Here is a 14,216-nt window from a genome sequence, read left to right on the forward strand (position 1 = left end):
AATCACTTTATTACATAAAAATTAAATTATATCTTTCTCTTCCACAGTCTGTTTCATCATTCCCTCCCCCCGAAGATGGTTATGGATAGCATCGATAGTTCATCTTCACCACCGTCTCAGTCTCAGTATCAGTATCAGATTGGGTACTTTTCATTCATTCTTCATCTCCTTCTATTATCTATTTTCAATCTTATTTAACTCTTTTCTCTCTCTTTATTTCCATCTTCAGTCACCCGCGTCATTTCTACCTCGCAGTAGACAGGCTTCAATTCAAAATGGTATAATCATCATAATATTTGATTTGTGATTAGAGATTTTGAATTTGATTGATGATAATTGCTTGTTTGGTTGCAGCAAACGTTGGTTGATCTGCTCGATTTGGTGGGTCGGCGTCCGTGTTTGCCAATTGTTGTTTGTTGCAGTACTCGTGATGACCTTGATTCTCTCTGTTCATCTCTTTCTCCTCTTCCTTTCATTTCCTCTTCTGCTTTGGTACTATTCATCATCCCTTTCTCATTTACCGTGTTGAATTTTATTTCGATTGACTTATTTGAGTTTATCTACTAATATAAGCACTTTTGTGACCAAATAAAAATACACACTTGAGACTGTTTGGGAGAGCTTATTGGGGATCGCTTCTCAAAATTAGTTTTAGCTTATATCAAATCAGGTCTTAACTTGTTCACATACATATCTGTGTTTTTAATTTTAAGTATCATAATCATAATAACTAGTCATTAGTGGAAAATTGCGCCACTGATTTGGGGAAATTTAACAGAAAATAAAGGTGTTAAATTGCTTTACATGTAATTAGTGGAAGACTTTCCTTAGAATGGATAGATAGATAGATAAATGTCACTGGTGATTAGGTTTCTTTATCTGTGTTTTGAGTTATGTTTCTGTGTTCTTCCTTGCTGACTTTTCTGTTCTTCACTCAACGTTGTTTTCTTTTCCATGTACTGTCAGTACAGTGACCTTGCTGAAGATGAACGTGCTTTTGTTTTAGACAAGTTTTCTCAAGTGGTGACGAGGTGGAATCAGGTTAATCATACTGGGGAAGGGAATGAGGATGATCTCAGGAAAGATGATACATCTCATATGATTATCGTCACAGATGCTTGTCTTCCTCTTCTTACTTCTGGGGAGTCTCCCATGAATGCTCATCTTCTCATTAACTACGAGTTACCGGCAAAAAAGGTATTCTACTTTTCATTTTCTTTTCTCTAATTCACATTTACCTTGCGACTTTCTGCGCTGATATGTTTCCAAGAGTCCTTTCGTACTATATTGGGGCTTTACATGATTATTTTTACTTCACCATATTGCTCTACTCATTGCGGTGCCACTTGGCTACTATCCTGTTGCTTGCACCAAATATCCTTTGTCGATTAATCTCCTATATAAGACAGCAAAAACTTCCTGCCGGATGATGTGCTGTTGTTTCTTTTATTCTTTTTTCTGGAGCCACCACTTGCTAGTCAGAAGAGAATTATTGAAATTTGTTTCTTCAGTTAGATTAATGTTTCTCAAGAATCATCCATTTTTGTACTTAGCTGCATTTTGCGTTCAAAACTGATGAATGTGGGTCTAGTGATTTATGTGTTGCGAACGTGGTGTTTGTGTTTCCCTCTCTTTTGTATCACCCTCCTACCCAAATGATTCACTTCCCCCTTCTTCTCATAATTTTAATTTTTGTTTTCGTACAGGAAACATATGGAAGGCGCTTGGCAGCTTGTTTAACAGCTGGTCCTTTTTTGCTGCCTTGTTCTATGGTTTGTTAAGTGATAGTTTGGATTTTTGCATCATTGATTAGATTCCTGACTAATGTGCAGATGGAATTGTTATCAATATGGTTGTTGGTGGTGAAGTGGTAACTCTAAAAAGTATCGAAGAAAGCACTAGTATTGTCATGCAAGAGATGCCAATGCAAGTAAGTTTGCTTGTTAACTCTTATCATATTTGCTTGACTATGTCCGGATCACAAGGCCTTCATCCCTCTTTAAATTGGTTAAATTTTATTCTGATGTACGGCAGTATGAGTGTGTATGTTTTTAGACCAAGAATGTTGATCTTATATATTATCACACAAGTCTCTGTTGATTGTCCATTATTGCAACTAAAGTTATCCATTTCATAAGCAGACAATACAATTTTAGTTGAAGCGTAAAGAAAAAACGATGAAAATTTATACATATGGATGCAAGTCTGAGACTTTATTTTAAGTAGTTGTAAAACAAAGTATAGGAAATACAAATCTAGCAAGTTGTACTATTTGTCGCTTAGAGGTGAAAAATGAAAAACATTTTCTTTATAAGAGGAAAATTGAAAAACATTAATACTATAATTGGCTCATTATATGTATCTTAGATCTATGTTGTCAATAGTGGTATAGCGTGGTGGTGCGTCCCTCCACTGCTACGCCATAAGCCCGTGAAGCGCCATTAAGAGTAGCGGATATATATCGGCTGCTATTGGCGGTTGAAAAGCGGCGCCATCGCGGTGCAAATCCCGCTACCATAGCGGTTTGATGTTGGCTATTACAATTATGGGGGAAAACTCTCAAAAACCCTAATTTTTTAATTTCATTTTTAATTTGTTGAGCGTATATTGCTACGCACCCTTTGATTGTTCAATTGTAATTGCTTTTGTCTTTCTTTTGATGGGATGTCATTTGAGTACTTTTAGAACTTGATTTTGATGGAATGTTATTTTGATTACATTTTGAACTTGATTTTGATGGGATGTCATTTTGATTATATTCAAAGCTTATTTTGATGGGAAATTACAAAGTTGATTTGATTATAATTATTAGTTTGATCGTGCCTTTAATTTTGTGTATTTTTCTTTTTTTGAGTATTTATGTATGTTGTTGGAATTTATGTTTACTTTGTACATGGTTTTAATTCTACACAATAGCAGTCATCCCGCTATACCGCTATAGCATTTTTGGGGATCTGCGCTACGTGCTGCTATATGTGATTGACAGCATAGTCTTAGATCCATCTTAAAAAATGTCAGTGAGGTTAAATGAGATATTAGCCATGGTAACATACAGTTCAAGTAGGATGGACAAAATGAAGATTTTTTTTTGGGTGTAATTTGCCATAGAAAATATCACTCTAACATAAAGCAAGATTTTATTGCATAGTTTGTTTTATTTTGAAAAGGACTTTATTATTGCATAGTTATAAAACCTGGAATGTCATATGGACTAAAGACTGGGCAATATTCTGATAGGCCTCCTCTTAAATATGTTTATAAAAGGAGGGTAGAAAAGGAAATGTAGAGAAGAATGATGGTTTAACTGTTTAAGAGGGAATGTAACTAAGTTAACAGGTGGTAGCCTAGGAGTGGTGGGGATTGAGAGAATCATGGAAGAGAATGGGCATATAACGGAATTTAGTCATGAGGGAAGGCAGATTAGTTTTGGAGTAGAAATTATGACTGAGGAGTGAGAGCAATTCTCAACTCAGTCGGGGATATTCCCATAGTGGGATTATCATTCTGGTAGTCTTTATTTTCCATTATTGCAAGGAAATTCTCTCCATCCATTGTATTTCCCTTTCCTGCAAATAATACATTTCTAGAAGGTTAAGCTTCTGTTATTCATATACTACTCACTTTCCTATACTCTATTTCATTCATTCTGGAGTCTGGGCCTATAGTCAATACGAAAGATTAGTGTTGTAAAGGTGAGAATGTATGTAGGACAAAAAGAAGATTATGAATGAAGTCATGGGTAGAGACTAGAGTCTTATCATAGATGATTTGGGTATACGTGAAGTACACACGTCGAAGCATCGGTAAGGAGAGTGATTTAAGGATAATCAAAATAGTTAGAGGAAGAAGTTCGACTAAAGAAAACTATAGGGCAACCCATCAAAGGAAGATCTAGAATTAAATGGTCAATCTGCAGATATGGTCCATGACAATGTATTATGGCATTATTTGATTCTTTTAACCAAGTACTAACGAAAAAAGGCTTTGGTAATTGTTATTTGTGTCCTACTTTTCGGTTAGTATCAATAATGTTATGATACCAATAGTGAAGAAGCCTAGTCATCGATGTGTCAGTTGATCCAACAATTCAGGGAATATGGCTAAGAGATTCTTAAGTGATTGTTATGATATAAGTGACTGTTAGTGGGAAATGAAGGATGTGATGGGCATGGAAGTTATGTTAATGAATTCTGCTCTCCCTCTGATTTCGTCTATCCCTCCTAATTGCTTTCTCTTCCTTAGCTTTCACTATTGCCTCTGTTATCACTAGTATTAGTATTTCCCTTCCCTTCAAATGGACCAATTGCATAAGGCTATTTTTATCCCCGTACTTGATCAAATTTTCTTCTTCTGTTTCACTGGAAATCATTACACATATATTTACTCCAATGTGCTTTTTTACTGTTAGCACTAGGCTTCGTACCCTTACAATAAACCTTTTTAACGGTTTTTTAACTGGTCTTACAATTATATATGTTAAACATATTGCAGATTCTTGACATTTTATGATGTCTTACATTTCTCCTTGCCGGAAAAAAAAGCAAAGAATTTGATTGCCTGCTCTCATGAATGGTTGAAGACTTGAAAATCCCCATTACTTTGAATGTTGTATCAGTAACAACTAGAGTCATTTCTACACAAGATAATGAGAAGGTTTTTTTTCTTTAATATGTTACATGTATGGACATTTATGAGTTTTTCTTTACAAATAAGGACATCTATGTAATGATTGGTTGCTTAAACTTGGAGTACAGGAAAATTGGTAGGAATGGCGATTAATTTTTTACATTTGGCTTTGGAAATGTAATCCTTATACATTGTTTAACTCAATGCTATGAATCTATGATATAGTACACGCAGATGTATGAAAAATCACGAAATAATTAAATTTCACCATCAACTTTCATATCTTTAGTTATTTTTTGTCAAAACAAGAAATCTATAATTATTTATTTTACCCTTCAAACGGTAGATGAGTTGGTTCAAATATTCTGGTAATATTGTTTACACGAGTGAACCATTTTTCCATTCTGGTAATAGTATTACATTTTTCATTTTTCTCTCATTGCCTCTCCTAACTTCATCTCTAACTAAATCTTATCCTCTCTACTTTCATTGATTGATTTGGATAGAATAGCGAAATATTGATTTAGATTTGTTAGCCATTGAGATTATATGTAGCTCATCGATAAAGACTTTCTCTTCATTAACAATATTTTAAAGTGTCGGGATAGAATGCCTCGCGAGCTATAGCAATGCTCTCTTTAGGTAAGTAGTAGAAACTAGAAAAGAAGTTTAGGTTAGGATGCAAAGTAAAGTAGTACAAGAAGCAGAACCTAAAACCCACTCACTACGTTGCCTGCTGCTATCTATCTATCTAGTCACTGTCTACCCACCCACCCAACAAACCAAACAAACCAACCACCGCGATCAAATGTCCCATAACTCACATTAAAACCCACTCACTCTTCCCTAAACCATATTCCACAAATTCAATGGCCACCGATTCACCAGAACTCACTCTTTCCCTTCCCACAAAGAAACCTCAACCCATCCCATGGACCCACCAAGAAACCATTAACCTCATTCGAGCTTATCAAGATAAATGGTACTCTCTCAAAAGGGGTCCACTCCGCGGCAGTCAATGGGAAGAAGTGGCTGTAGTCGTAGCCGCTCGTTGCGGCTACGATTACAACCACCCTTCCAAAACCGCTCTTCAATGTCGTCATAAGATGGAAAAGCTCCGTCAACGTCACCGATCTGAAAAACGCCGCCTCACCGCTACTTCCTCTGTCGCCTCTTCTCGATCCTGGCAGTATTTTCGTCTCATGGATGATCTTGAACGTGGTCCTTTACCTATCTCCGTCAGACCTCTTTCTCACAACCACCCTATCTCCGACGATAGTGACGGCGCTGCTGCTAGGTCAAGGAGTATTCATAATATTCTTAACCAGAAACAACGTGATGAAACTGATGAGGAAGAGGAAGATGTGATGGCGAAGGGTTTGACAGCGGAGTTAAGAAGTTTTGCAGAGAGGATTATAGGGTTGGAAAATATGAAGATGGAGATGATGAAGGAAACAGAGAGATTTAGATTGGAGATGGAGAATAAGAGGATTCGTATGATACTTGAATCTCAATGGAGGATTGTTGATTCCATTGGAAAGGCATTTGGGTCTTCTTAGATTTTAGATTATACCATTAATCAATGTTTGTTTGTGTTATTGCCCTTTGCCACTGTTTAGAATACACAGCTTATTTGTAGCTTATAGAAGAACAAAAGCTTGTGTATGTTATTGTAATCATAGATAGGGGTAATTTGTTTATTACTAACTAGTGTCAATGTGATTTTCAGGACTGTACTTGTTTTTTTTATGAATTTGCAATTTACAACAACTTAGTTGATTTATTTTGTCACAAGAGATGAACACAGAATTAAGATATGACTTAGCCCTACGTCAACAGAAGTAAAGGAACACTACGAGTCATTGTTGTATGACTTAGCCCTCAATGTGAAAGGTCATGTTGAGTTGCCAACATACTTAGATGATCATTGTACAACGACATGGAAATAATACATCAAACAATGGCATACTTAACATTAGGTAGAACAATGTTAGTCACATTTCTAATTAAATTGCTACAATTGCTTGTATTAATTTTCAAGTATTTTTGTTTGCATTTTTTTTTATATTTTTATCAAATATGCATTTTAAGTTATAGATGCTCAAATTATTCAAACGACCATCCAGAGGCATTTAGATAAGATGGTAAGTGATCTTTTACAGTGTTTAACCAGAGGTATTGAGTTCAAACTTAGTTCTAGGTTTGCAACGGTGTTAAATTTCTTGAAGTGCGTTGTTATTCATTAGTATTACGATCATACCTAAATTGAGAATAATCACTACAGTATGTGCAGAGGATACGTGTTTGCATTAATAGTATTATTTAACGACCAAAATTTAATTTAATGCATGCATATAGTAAAAGCTTGCACCTTACCAAAAAAAAAAAACTTGCATGCTTACATAAAAGTCGGTAGTTAATAAAACAACCAAACTAATTGTCCTCAAGATATTGCAAATAAATTTACCAGTGAGGAGCTTAATTATGTAGCAATTTTATTATCAAACACAAACTTGTAGTAGCTATCTTAAGGTCCAAAACTTGTGTTATTTTCTAATTTTCTGTGTTTGACTTTCAGTAAGGCCAAAGGCAAATGTGCATCTGTGGGATCACCTCATGTCATAACCAAAGACAGAATAAAATTGAAAGAATGACAATCACCAAGCATGTAACCAAAAAAAATAAAAAAAATTCATAACTAATAAAAGAAAAACAAAAGAAACAAACAAAATATGATAACTTAGGCACATTTCTTGCCATTCATCATCATCCTTGTAAACTCATTCAAATCAATAAGACCATCTCCATCACTATCAACCCCTTTCACCATTTTCTTACAAGCACTAAGGCTACAACTCTCTCCTAACCTCTTAAATATTTGAGACAATTCCTCAGCACTAATTTTCCCATCACCATTTATATCAAATACTTGAAAAGCACTCTTAATATCTTCTTCTTTTATCTTACTACCTTCTCCATTGAACATTTCCATAAACTCTTTAAAGTCTATGAAGCCATCTTTGTCAGAGTCCATTGCTTTAAATGCTTTCACTGCATCATTGTCACAAATAATCCCCTTATCCAAAGCTTTTGCAGCTGCTTTATACTCTTCCAGACTAATCTTGCCATCTTTGTTTTTGTCGAATTTCTCAAACACCCATTTCATTTCATCTTTCTTTGGTTGGAAACTCATTTCAGCATTCGATGTCTCTCTCAACTTGAAGCTGTTCTGTTCGGCTATATTTTTTCGCGGAGATATTGGCTTGGCTGAAAAGCTACCATGAAGCTTTAGAAAACTCAATTTTGACATGGTATTTTAATTTTCTAAGGACTTTTGATACAATTTGGCTTTAGTATGAATTTGTATTATGAGGACAACTATATTATGACTTGTTTATATAGATTTCATAAGTCTCCTACTCTTGGAAGGCTCTAGATATGATTTGTAGAGGAAAAGTAGTGGAATCTGAATAAAGATTTGTTCTTATTCCAAGAGCTTTTAAACTAAATAAAAGTACATACGTGTGCTTTATTGTTGTGGTGTGAGTAGCTACTCGTATTAAAAGTTACCAGTTCATTGATAGCCACAGAATTGGTGAAGTTAGAATAACTTTATGGTGGAAGGTATTCGGGAAAGGTGAATTTGAAATGCATATTTTTGAACTTAACCGTGTATTCAGCACCTGAGTTGAATCGTATTCTCATGTCACTTGTTAATTTGTTATTACTAATCATCGAAGTTCATTTCTATTAGTATTTCAAACATAGAGAAACATAGGAAATAAGTTTTATATGCACACGGATCATCTGCAGTATTGCCAAAGGTTTGAACACCGTAGACCTCACCATCCCTTAATCCCTCACAATCATGGTCAAACACTAAATGAACTAAATTATAGTTTGAACCTGCTCCATACAATATAATGTAATATCGAGCTATTCAAAGAAACAAAAGCCCGTTATCTGTCAAAAGTAAAAGGGACATAACAGGCTCAATTGGACTTGCATATATAAAGTGCACAAAACACTGGCAAGGCATATCAGTATTGCATACATGTGACTGGGATCATACATATATGGCATATGCTAAAAACAAGATTAGAAGGTGAGCCATGAAACGAAAAAATCCTAGACCTTTCAACTACACATGCATGCACAAAAAAAAAAAAAAACCTTCTTTAGTTAGACAACAATTCAAGAAGATAAAATACGAACTAACTAAACATGCACTACATGTCATGTATTCATAAGTTCAACATAATCTTCTTTGATTACCAAGGGCGCACGTTCCGTTGTTATATAAATATAAGACTGACTAATATTTAAAGAGAAGTTGTATATGGATATACAATCGACATATTCTGTTATGACAAAAGGAAAAAAGTTACAAATTTCACAGAGAAATAAACCTACATAACTATCAGTTATCAAACTTCGGGTAATTTTTTATGAGTTTAATTTGAATACTCTGACAGTGTAAAGTTATTTTACATGGTCAACCAATTAAAATCATTTAGTTAGACACATAAGCCTATCGATTAAAAATAGAGAAAATTAAATCAAATCTTTTTAATAAATGCCTTATTTCCATCTTTCTAATTTTACACTTCCAAATCCATTCTCTCATGACAGGATGTTGTTTTCTTCTCTCCTTCTTCCTTTTCTTTTCACTCTTGCCCTCATTCTCCTTCCTATTAAGAAAAAGGAGATATCAAACTCTCAATGTAAACTTCCGGCATGATCAAAATCATTGAATTTTTTTTCATTATCTTGAACTATGAAGCACGGATACAGACACGGACACCGGACGCGACACGGACACCGACACGCCGACACAACTAAATTTTTTAGAAAATCACAAAATACAGTGTAATTATATGTGTCGGTGTCGTGTCAGTGTCGGACACGACACGTGTCTGACACGGGGATACGCCTTATCCAAGGAGTGTCCGTGCTTCATAAATCTTGAATCTTCAAAGTATTATTTATGGGATCATAAACAACCAACCCCAACTTCATAACCTCTAGCAGCAGTTGGTCATCCACAAAAATATAAAGTACTTTATTAATAGAGTAGTAGTGATCGCTATGAAAACTGACCAATTTAGTCCATGACTCTCTATTTTCAAATTCCTTCATAAGCCAAACATCGGAAACCCTTTGACTTACATGATCACCAAGGATGCACAAGCAATCCCTTGAAACCCCCAACTTGAAAGTAAACTTTTCTTCTCCATAATCAGGAGGCAGAATTTGTTGATAGGACACTGTCCTCAAATCAAGAGAAACAATGGACCAATCACCACGACATACTAACCAATTAATTGTGCCACTTACAAATTTTCCTGATTTAAGATAAGTGGTACCAGTAATTAGAGAAGGAAAGTCTTGTATCAATCTCCAAGAATCGGTACCCAAAGTATGAACCATAACTTGAGTTTTGCGAACAGCAACAACCACTACTATCATTAGGTCGATGGTAATATAGAAAAACGGCAACAACTTTGTAGTTATCAGAGAAATGATCATAGCCAAAGCCATATACTGTGACAAACATATCCTTTGATACTATCCTTTAAGTGTGGTGGTTTAATCAAAGCGGGTAATAGGTTGTATTTTCTAGTGGAAGGGTTCCACAAGACAACTTGAATAAAATTTTCAGTCAAATACTTAGTTTTAGTTAAGCAAAGGATACCATCGCAAGAGCATTATATTCTGTGCAGATGATAACAGAACTGTCTTCACTGTTGAGAGGTTACTTGATGATGGTCCCATTCCCATCGGTGAAGAATGAACGGAGAGGAAAAACCATGTGAGAGAAATCGGGCATGAGTCTTAGAATGAGTTTGGGGTTCATTCTTGAGCTGCGAAGGTGTTTTCTGCCGAACTTGCTTTCGGAGGAAATTAGTGAATTCCATGATTTGCAGACACATTTGAGTGTCATCAGGAATTTGACGGGAAGCCTCCATAGAATTTCTGCTATGAGCTCAAATGGAAGAGTGGGTAGCATTTGAAGAACAGTTAGGCTTCTTGCGGAGGTGGTGACCAATTGCTGTCTCTTTGAGGCTGTTTCTCCCACCGTCAGTTGATGAGACCAACCGGTGTCGTTTTAGTCATCGCCATTGTTACCTGGTGATCACTTGTGAAGAAAGATAATGAAGAGAAGTAGACATGCAAAAGTTTAACCGACGAAGAAGGAAAGAGAGAGAGTGAGATTGTAACGAGTATTAATAATGACCCATCAAAACAAATCACTTAGACACATTTCTTGCCACTCATCATCATCCTTGTAAACTCATTCAAATCAATAAGACCATCTCCATCACCATCGACACCTTTCAAACTAAGGCTACAACTCTCTCCTAACCTCTTAAATATTTGAGACAATTCATCAGCACTAATTTTCAGGTTAAAGACAACCTTACAGTTGAAACCTTACCGTTGAAGATTGAAGACCGTGAGGTGAAGAAGTTGAGAGGCAAGGATATACCTCTAGTGAAGGTTGTTTGGGGTGGAGTAACCGGTGAGAGTTTGACTTGGGAGCTGGAGAGTAAGATGCGGGAGTCGTATCCGGAGTTGTTTGTTTGAGGTAAGATTTCGAGGACGAAATTCTCTAAGTTGGGGAGAGTTGTAACGCCCTAGTCGTTATTTTATTTATTTTTGATTTATTTAGAGTTTTTATGTGATTTTAAATAATATTTGTGATTTATGTGGTGTGCATTATTTTATTATATAGTTTATTTTATTTTATTAATAATTAGAATAAGTGAGAAATTAATATTATTTAGGAGGTTGAGGAGTTAATTAGGATTTAATAGAATTAAGGGGAGATTAATGAAATAAAGGGGAGTTATTATTTTGGGAGTTAAGAAAAGAGAAATCAGAGAAACGTTTTTACGTACAACCAAGCTTTTGGGAGAAAAAGGAGAGAAGAGCAAGTAGAGCCAAGAAAATCAATTGCTGTGCATTTCTTTCTGCAAAACGAAGGTAAAGGTGAGGTTTGCTTCAATAGTGTAGTTGATAAATTCTGATTTTGATTTTAACAGGTTTATGTGAGAATTGAGAATTTTGGGGTTTATGTTGAATTCTAGGTGAGTGTAGGAATTGTTGTTCTGATGTTAGAAATAGGTTCTGAGTGCATACATCAAGTTATTTCACATCTGTAAACCAATTTGGGGAGTGAAAGTGAGAAAATTGGATTTTTGGGAAAAATCTGTATTCTGGTCGTGCTGATATTCATCGCTCGCCTAAGCGAGTAGACTTTCCCGCCTCGCGAGTGAGCAACTTCATGGCTCGCCTCGCGAGCAGAACCACTCGCCATGGCGAGTATGTACCTAAGAGATCATGATTTTTGAAGTGTTGTTATAAGCCGTAATATGGATAGTTTTAAGTGCCTAAATGATTTTAGAGAGGTCTGGGACAATTTTCAGATTAAAAAGATGAATAGGGAACTTAAAAATGAAGATTTAGTGAGAAAAATGTCAAAACTTCCGAGAGCACCTATTTTGAGTTCGCCTTGAGTTCGCCACGGTGAGCAGCCTTTTTCTTGTGCTCGCCATAGCGAGTAGATGTACTCGCGAGGCGAGTTGCCCAGTTTTCAGAGCTGTTTGTATTTAATTGTATAATGTTGAATGATATTGATGTTCAAGCATGATTATGATTAATGGTACATTTTTCTGGAATAACTGAATTGATTATAATGACCTGTTGATGTCGGTGATGTATGTTACATTAATTAAATCATACATGGTGTTTAATTAGCGGAGTTGTAAGTCATATGTACATATATGCATTGTCAAGTTGTATGTAGATATACACAAGTGGAGTCAGTTGCATAAGCACAAAAGCGGGAGAGCTCTGGCCCTGGAACGCCTTGTCGTTCAAAGCGGTGGAACACTCTGTTGTTCAAAGCGGTGATTAGCGGTGAGGACTTATGTCCTTAAATGAATGCTTTAACCATTCAATTAGCGGTGAGGGCTCCGACCCTGAATATGGTACCACATGCATGAGCATTGTAGAGGAGTCTTAATGGAGTTGTTGAGTGTTGCATGAGTCGGTGTGTTGGTTTTAATTACCATTTGTTGTTGATGTTGATAATGATGATATTTATATATATTGATGAATTGTTATTATGATAGGGTCTTAGATTCAATTGAAGGATTTATTATCTATATTTATTGTTGTGAATCTCACCCTTTCTGCTTGAAAATGTTGCCCTTCCTATGAGTAACTTGCAGGTGATCCTGAGTAGTAGGTGGTGACTCAAGTGTCTAGGGCTCTGATACGTACATGATGAGATTTTATTGCCTTTTTTCATTCCTATGTATCAAATTTTGGAACATGATGATGTAGCCCTATTGTTGTTTGAATTTCTTTGATGAGACTTTTATGCCAAGAATTATTTATTGGAGATTAATTATGTTGGATGTTGTTGTTATTTGAAGTTGAAAATATTCCGCTGCAAAGTTTTGATGAAATGATTAAAGTTAGTTGTTTATTAAATAGTTTTATATTCTATTTAAATATATTTTGAAAATGTAGTGTGACATGCTCGTTTAGTTTTATACGTACATGATGAGATTTTATTGCCTTCTCCATTGAACATTTCCATAAACTCTCTAAAGTCTATGAATCCATCTTTGTCATAGTCCATGGCCTTAAATGCTTTCACTGCATCAGTATCCCCTACCCCCTTATCCAAAGCTTTTGCAGCTGCTTTATACTCTTCCAAACTAATATTGCCATCTTTGTTTGTGTCGAATTTCTCGAAAACCCGTTTCATTTCATCTTTCTTTTGTTGGAAACTCAGTTCGGCATTCAATGTTTGTAAGGAATTTAGGAAAGATACCATGAAACTTTAGAAAACTCAATTTTGACATGGTATTTTCTAAGGAATTTTCATAAAATTTGACTTTATTATGATTATGTATTATGAGGGCAACTATATTATGACTTGTTTATATAGATTTCAGAAGTCTCCTGCTCTTGGAAGGCTCTAGATACGATTTGTAGAGGAAAAGTAGTGGAATCTAAATAAAGTATATACGTGTGCTTTATACTAGATTCTTAGTATTGTGGCGGCATGAGTAGCTACTTAGCTTGTGTTTAAAGTTATTAGTTCATTGATAGATAGGCACAGATTTGGTTAAGTTAGAATAACTTTTTGATGGAAGGGATTTGGTTTACTTATGAGTATGACTCATGGTGGAGGTTGAATTTTGACGAGTCATTTATTATCTATTTTAATATGTTATTTAGTTTTGTTTTAATTAGATTTAAGTTTATTTTATTTTAATATTATTTTTTTTGAGCTATTTTACTACAATTGCATATTGTTATATTTCAGGAACGAATATTTGATGGATTGAGTCTTTGAGGAAAAGAAAAGGGTTTTGAAGCTGATTCGGTACGAAAATACGAAGATTCGGAGACAAAAATATATCTCCCTCAAGTCAGAAACTTGGCACGGCCGTGCCACCCTCCAGAACTACTTTTGCTGCTTTTGCTTAGATTTTAAGCTACTCTGTTTTAGTTTACTTGTGGAACATTCTAGTGATTGCTTAGATTTTAAGTCGAATGTAAACTATAAA

At 35.3% G+C, this 14,216-nt stretch overlaps 5 protein-coding genes across 7 annotated transcripts; 2 read left to right on the forward strand and 3 right to left on the reverse strand.

Annotated features, from left to right (window-relative positions):
- Positions 1-4,900, forward strand: LOC11407042 (ATP-dependent RNA helicase eIF4A). 3 transcript variants are annotated; one of them, XM_003611705.3, is made up of 7 exons: positions 2-143; positions 230-278; positions 355-492; positions 967-1,197; positions 1,707-1,746; positions 1,833-1,930; positions 4,492-4,893. In XM_003611705.3, exons 1-7 carry the CDS (start codon positions 76-78, stop codon positions 4,507-4,509), a joined length of 642 nt encoding a protein of 213 aa, XP_003611753.1. In that variant the 5' UTR covers positions 2-75; the 3' UTR covers positions 4,510-4,893. The 3 variants fall into 3 exon arrangements, with proteins under 3 accessions (XP_039690511.1, XP_003611753.1, XP_024640292.1); XM_039834577.1 differs by lacking the exon at positions 230-278 and having other exon boundaries at positions 1-143; positions 972-1,197; positions 4,492-4,900; XM_024784524.2 differs by lacking the exon at positions 4,492-4,893 and having other exon boundaries at positions 967-1,196; positions 1,705-1,746; positions 1,833-1,924.
- Positions 4,901-5,261: 361 nt separating this feature from the next.
- On the forward strand, positions 5,262-6,417 carry LOC11405483 (uncharacterized). The gene has a single exon (XM_003611707.4). The coding sequence runs from the start codon at positions 5,496-5,498 to the stop codon at positions 6,183-6,185; it is 690 nt and encodes a 229-aa protein (XP_003611755.1). The 5' UTR covers positions 5,262-5,495; the 3' UTR covers positions 6,186-6,417.
- Positions 6,418-7,153: 736 nt separating this feature from the next.
- Positions 7,154-8,057, reverse strand: LOC11405484 (calmodulin-like protein 30). Its single transcript, XM_003611708.4, has one exon. The coding sequence runs from the start codon at positions 7,934-7,936 to the stop codon at positions 7,367-7,369; it is 570 nt and encodes a 189-aa protein (XP_003611756.1). The 5' UTR covers positions 7,937-8,057; the 3' UTR covers positions 7,154-7,366.
- A 1,525-nt stretch (positions 8,058-9,582) lies between these two features.
- Positions 9,583-10,167, reverse strand: LOC120580565 (F-box/kelch-repeat protein At3g23880). The gene has a single exon (XM_039834397.1). It carries the CDS (start codon positions 10,165-10,167, stop codon positions 9,583-9,585), a length of 585 nt encoding a protein of 194 aa, XP_039690331.1.
- A 714-nt stretch (positions 10,168-10,881) lies between these two features.
- On the reverse strand, positions 10,882-13,477 carry LOC120580566 (calmodulin-like protein 30). Its single transcript, XM_039834398.1, has 2 exons — positions 13,198-13,477; positions 10,882-11,060 (listed from the first exon to the last, which is right to left on the reverse strand). The coding sequence occupies exons 1-2, from the start codon at positions 13,475-13,477 to the stop codon at positions 10,882-10,884; spliced, it is 459 nt and encodes a 152-aa protein (XP_039690332.1).
- Positions 13,478-14,216: the final 739 nt, after the last annotated feature.

The sequence above is a fragment of the Medicago truncatula genome, chromosome 5 (assembly GCF_003473485.1).
Source record: "Medicago truncatula cultivar Jemalong A17 chromosome 5, MtrunA17r5.0-ANR, whole genome shotgun sequence".
NCBI classification, from domain to species: Eukaryota; Viridiplantae; Streptophyta; class Magnoliopsida; order Fabales; family Fabaceae; genus Medicago; species Medicago truncatula.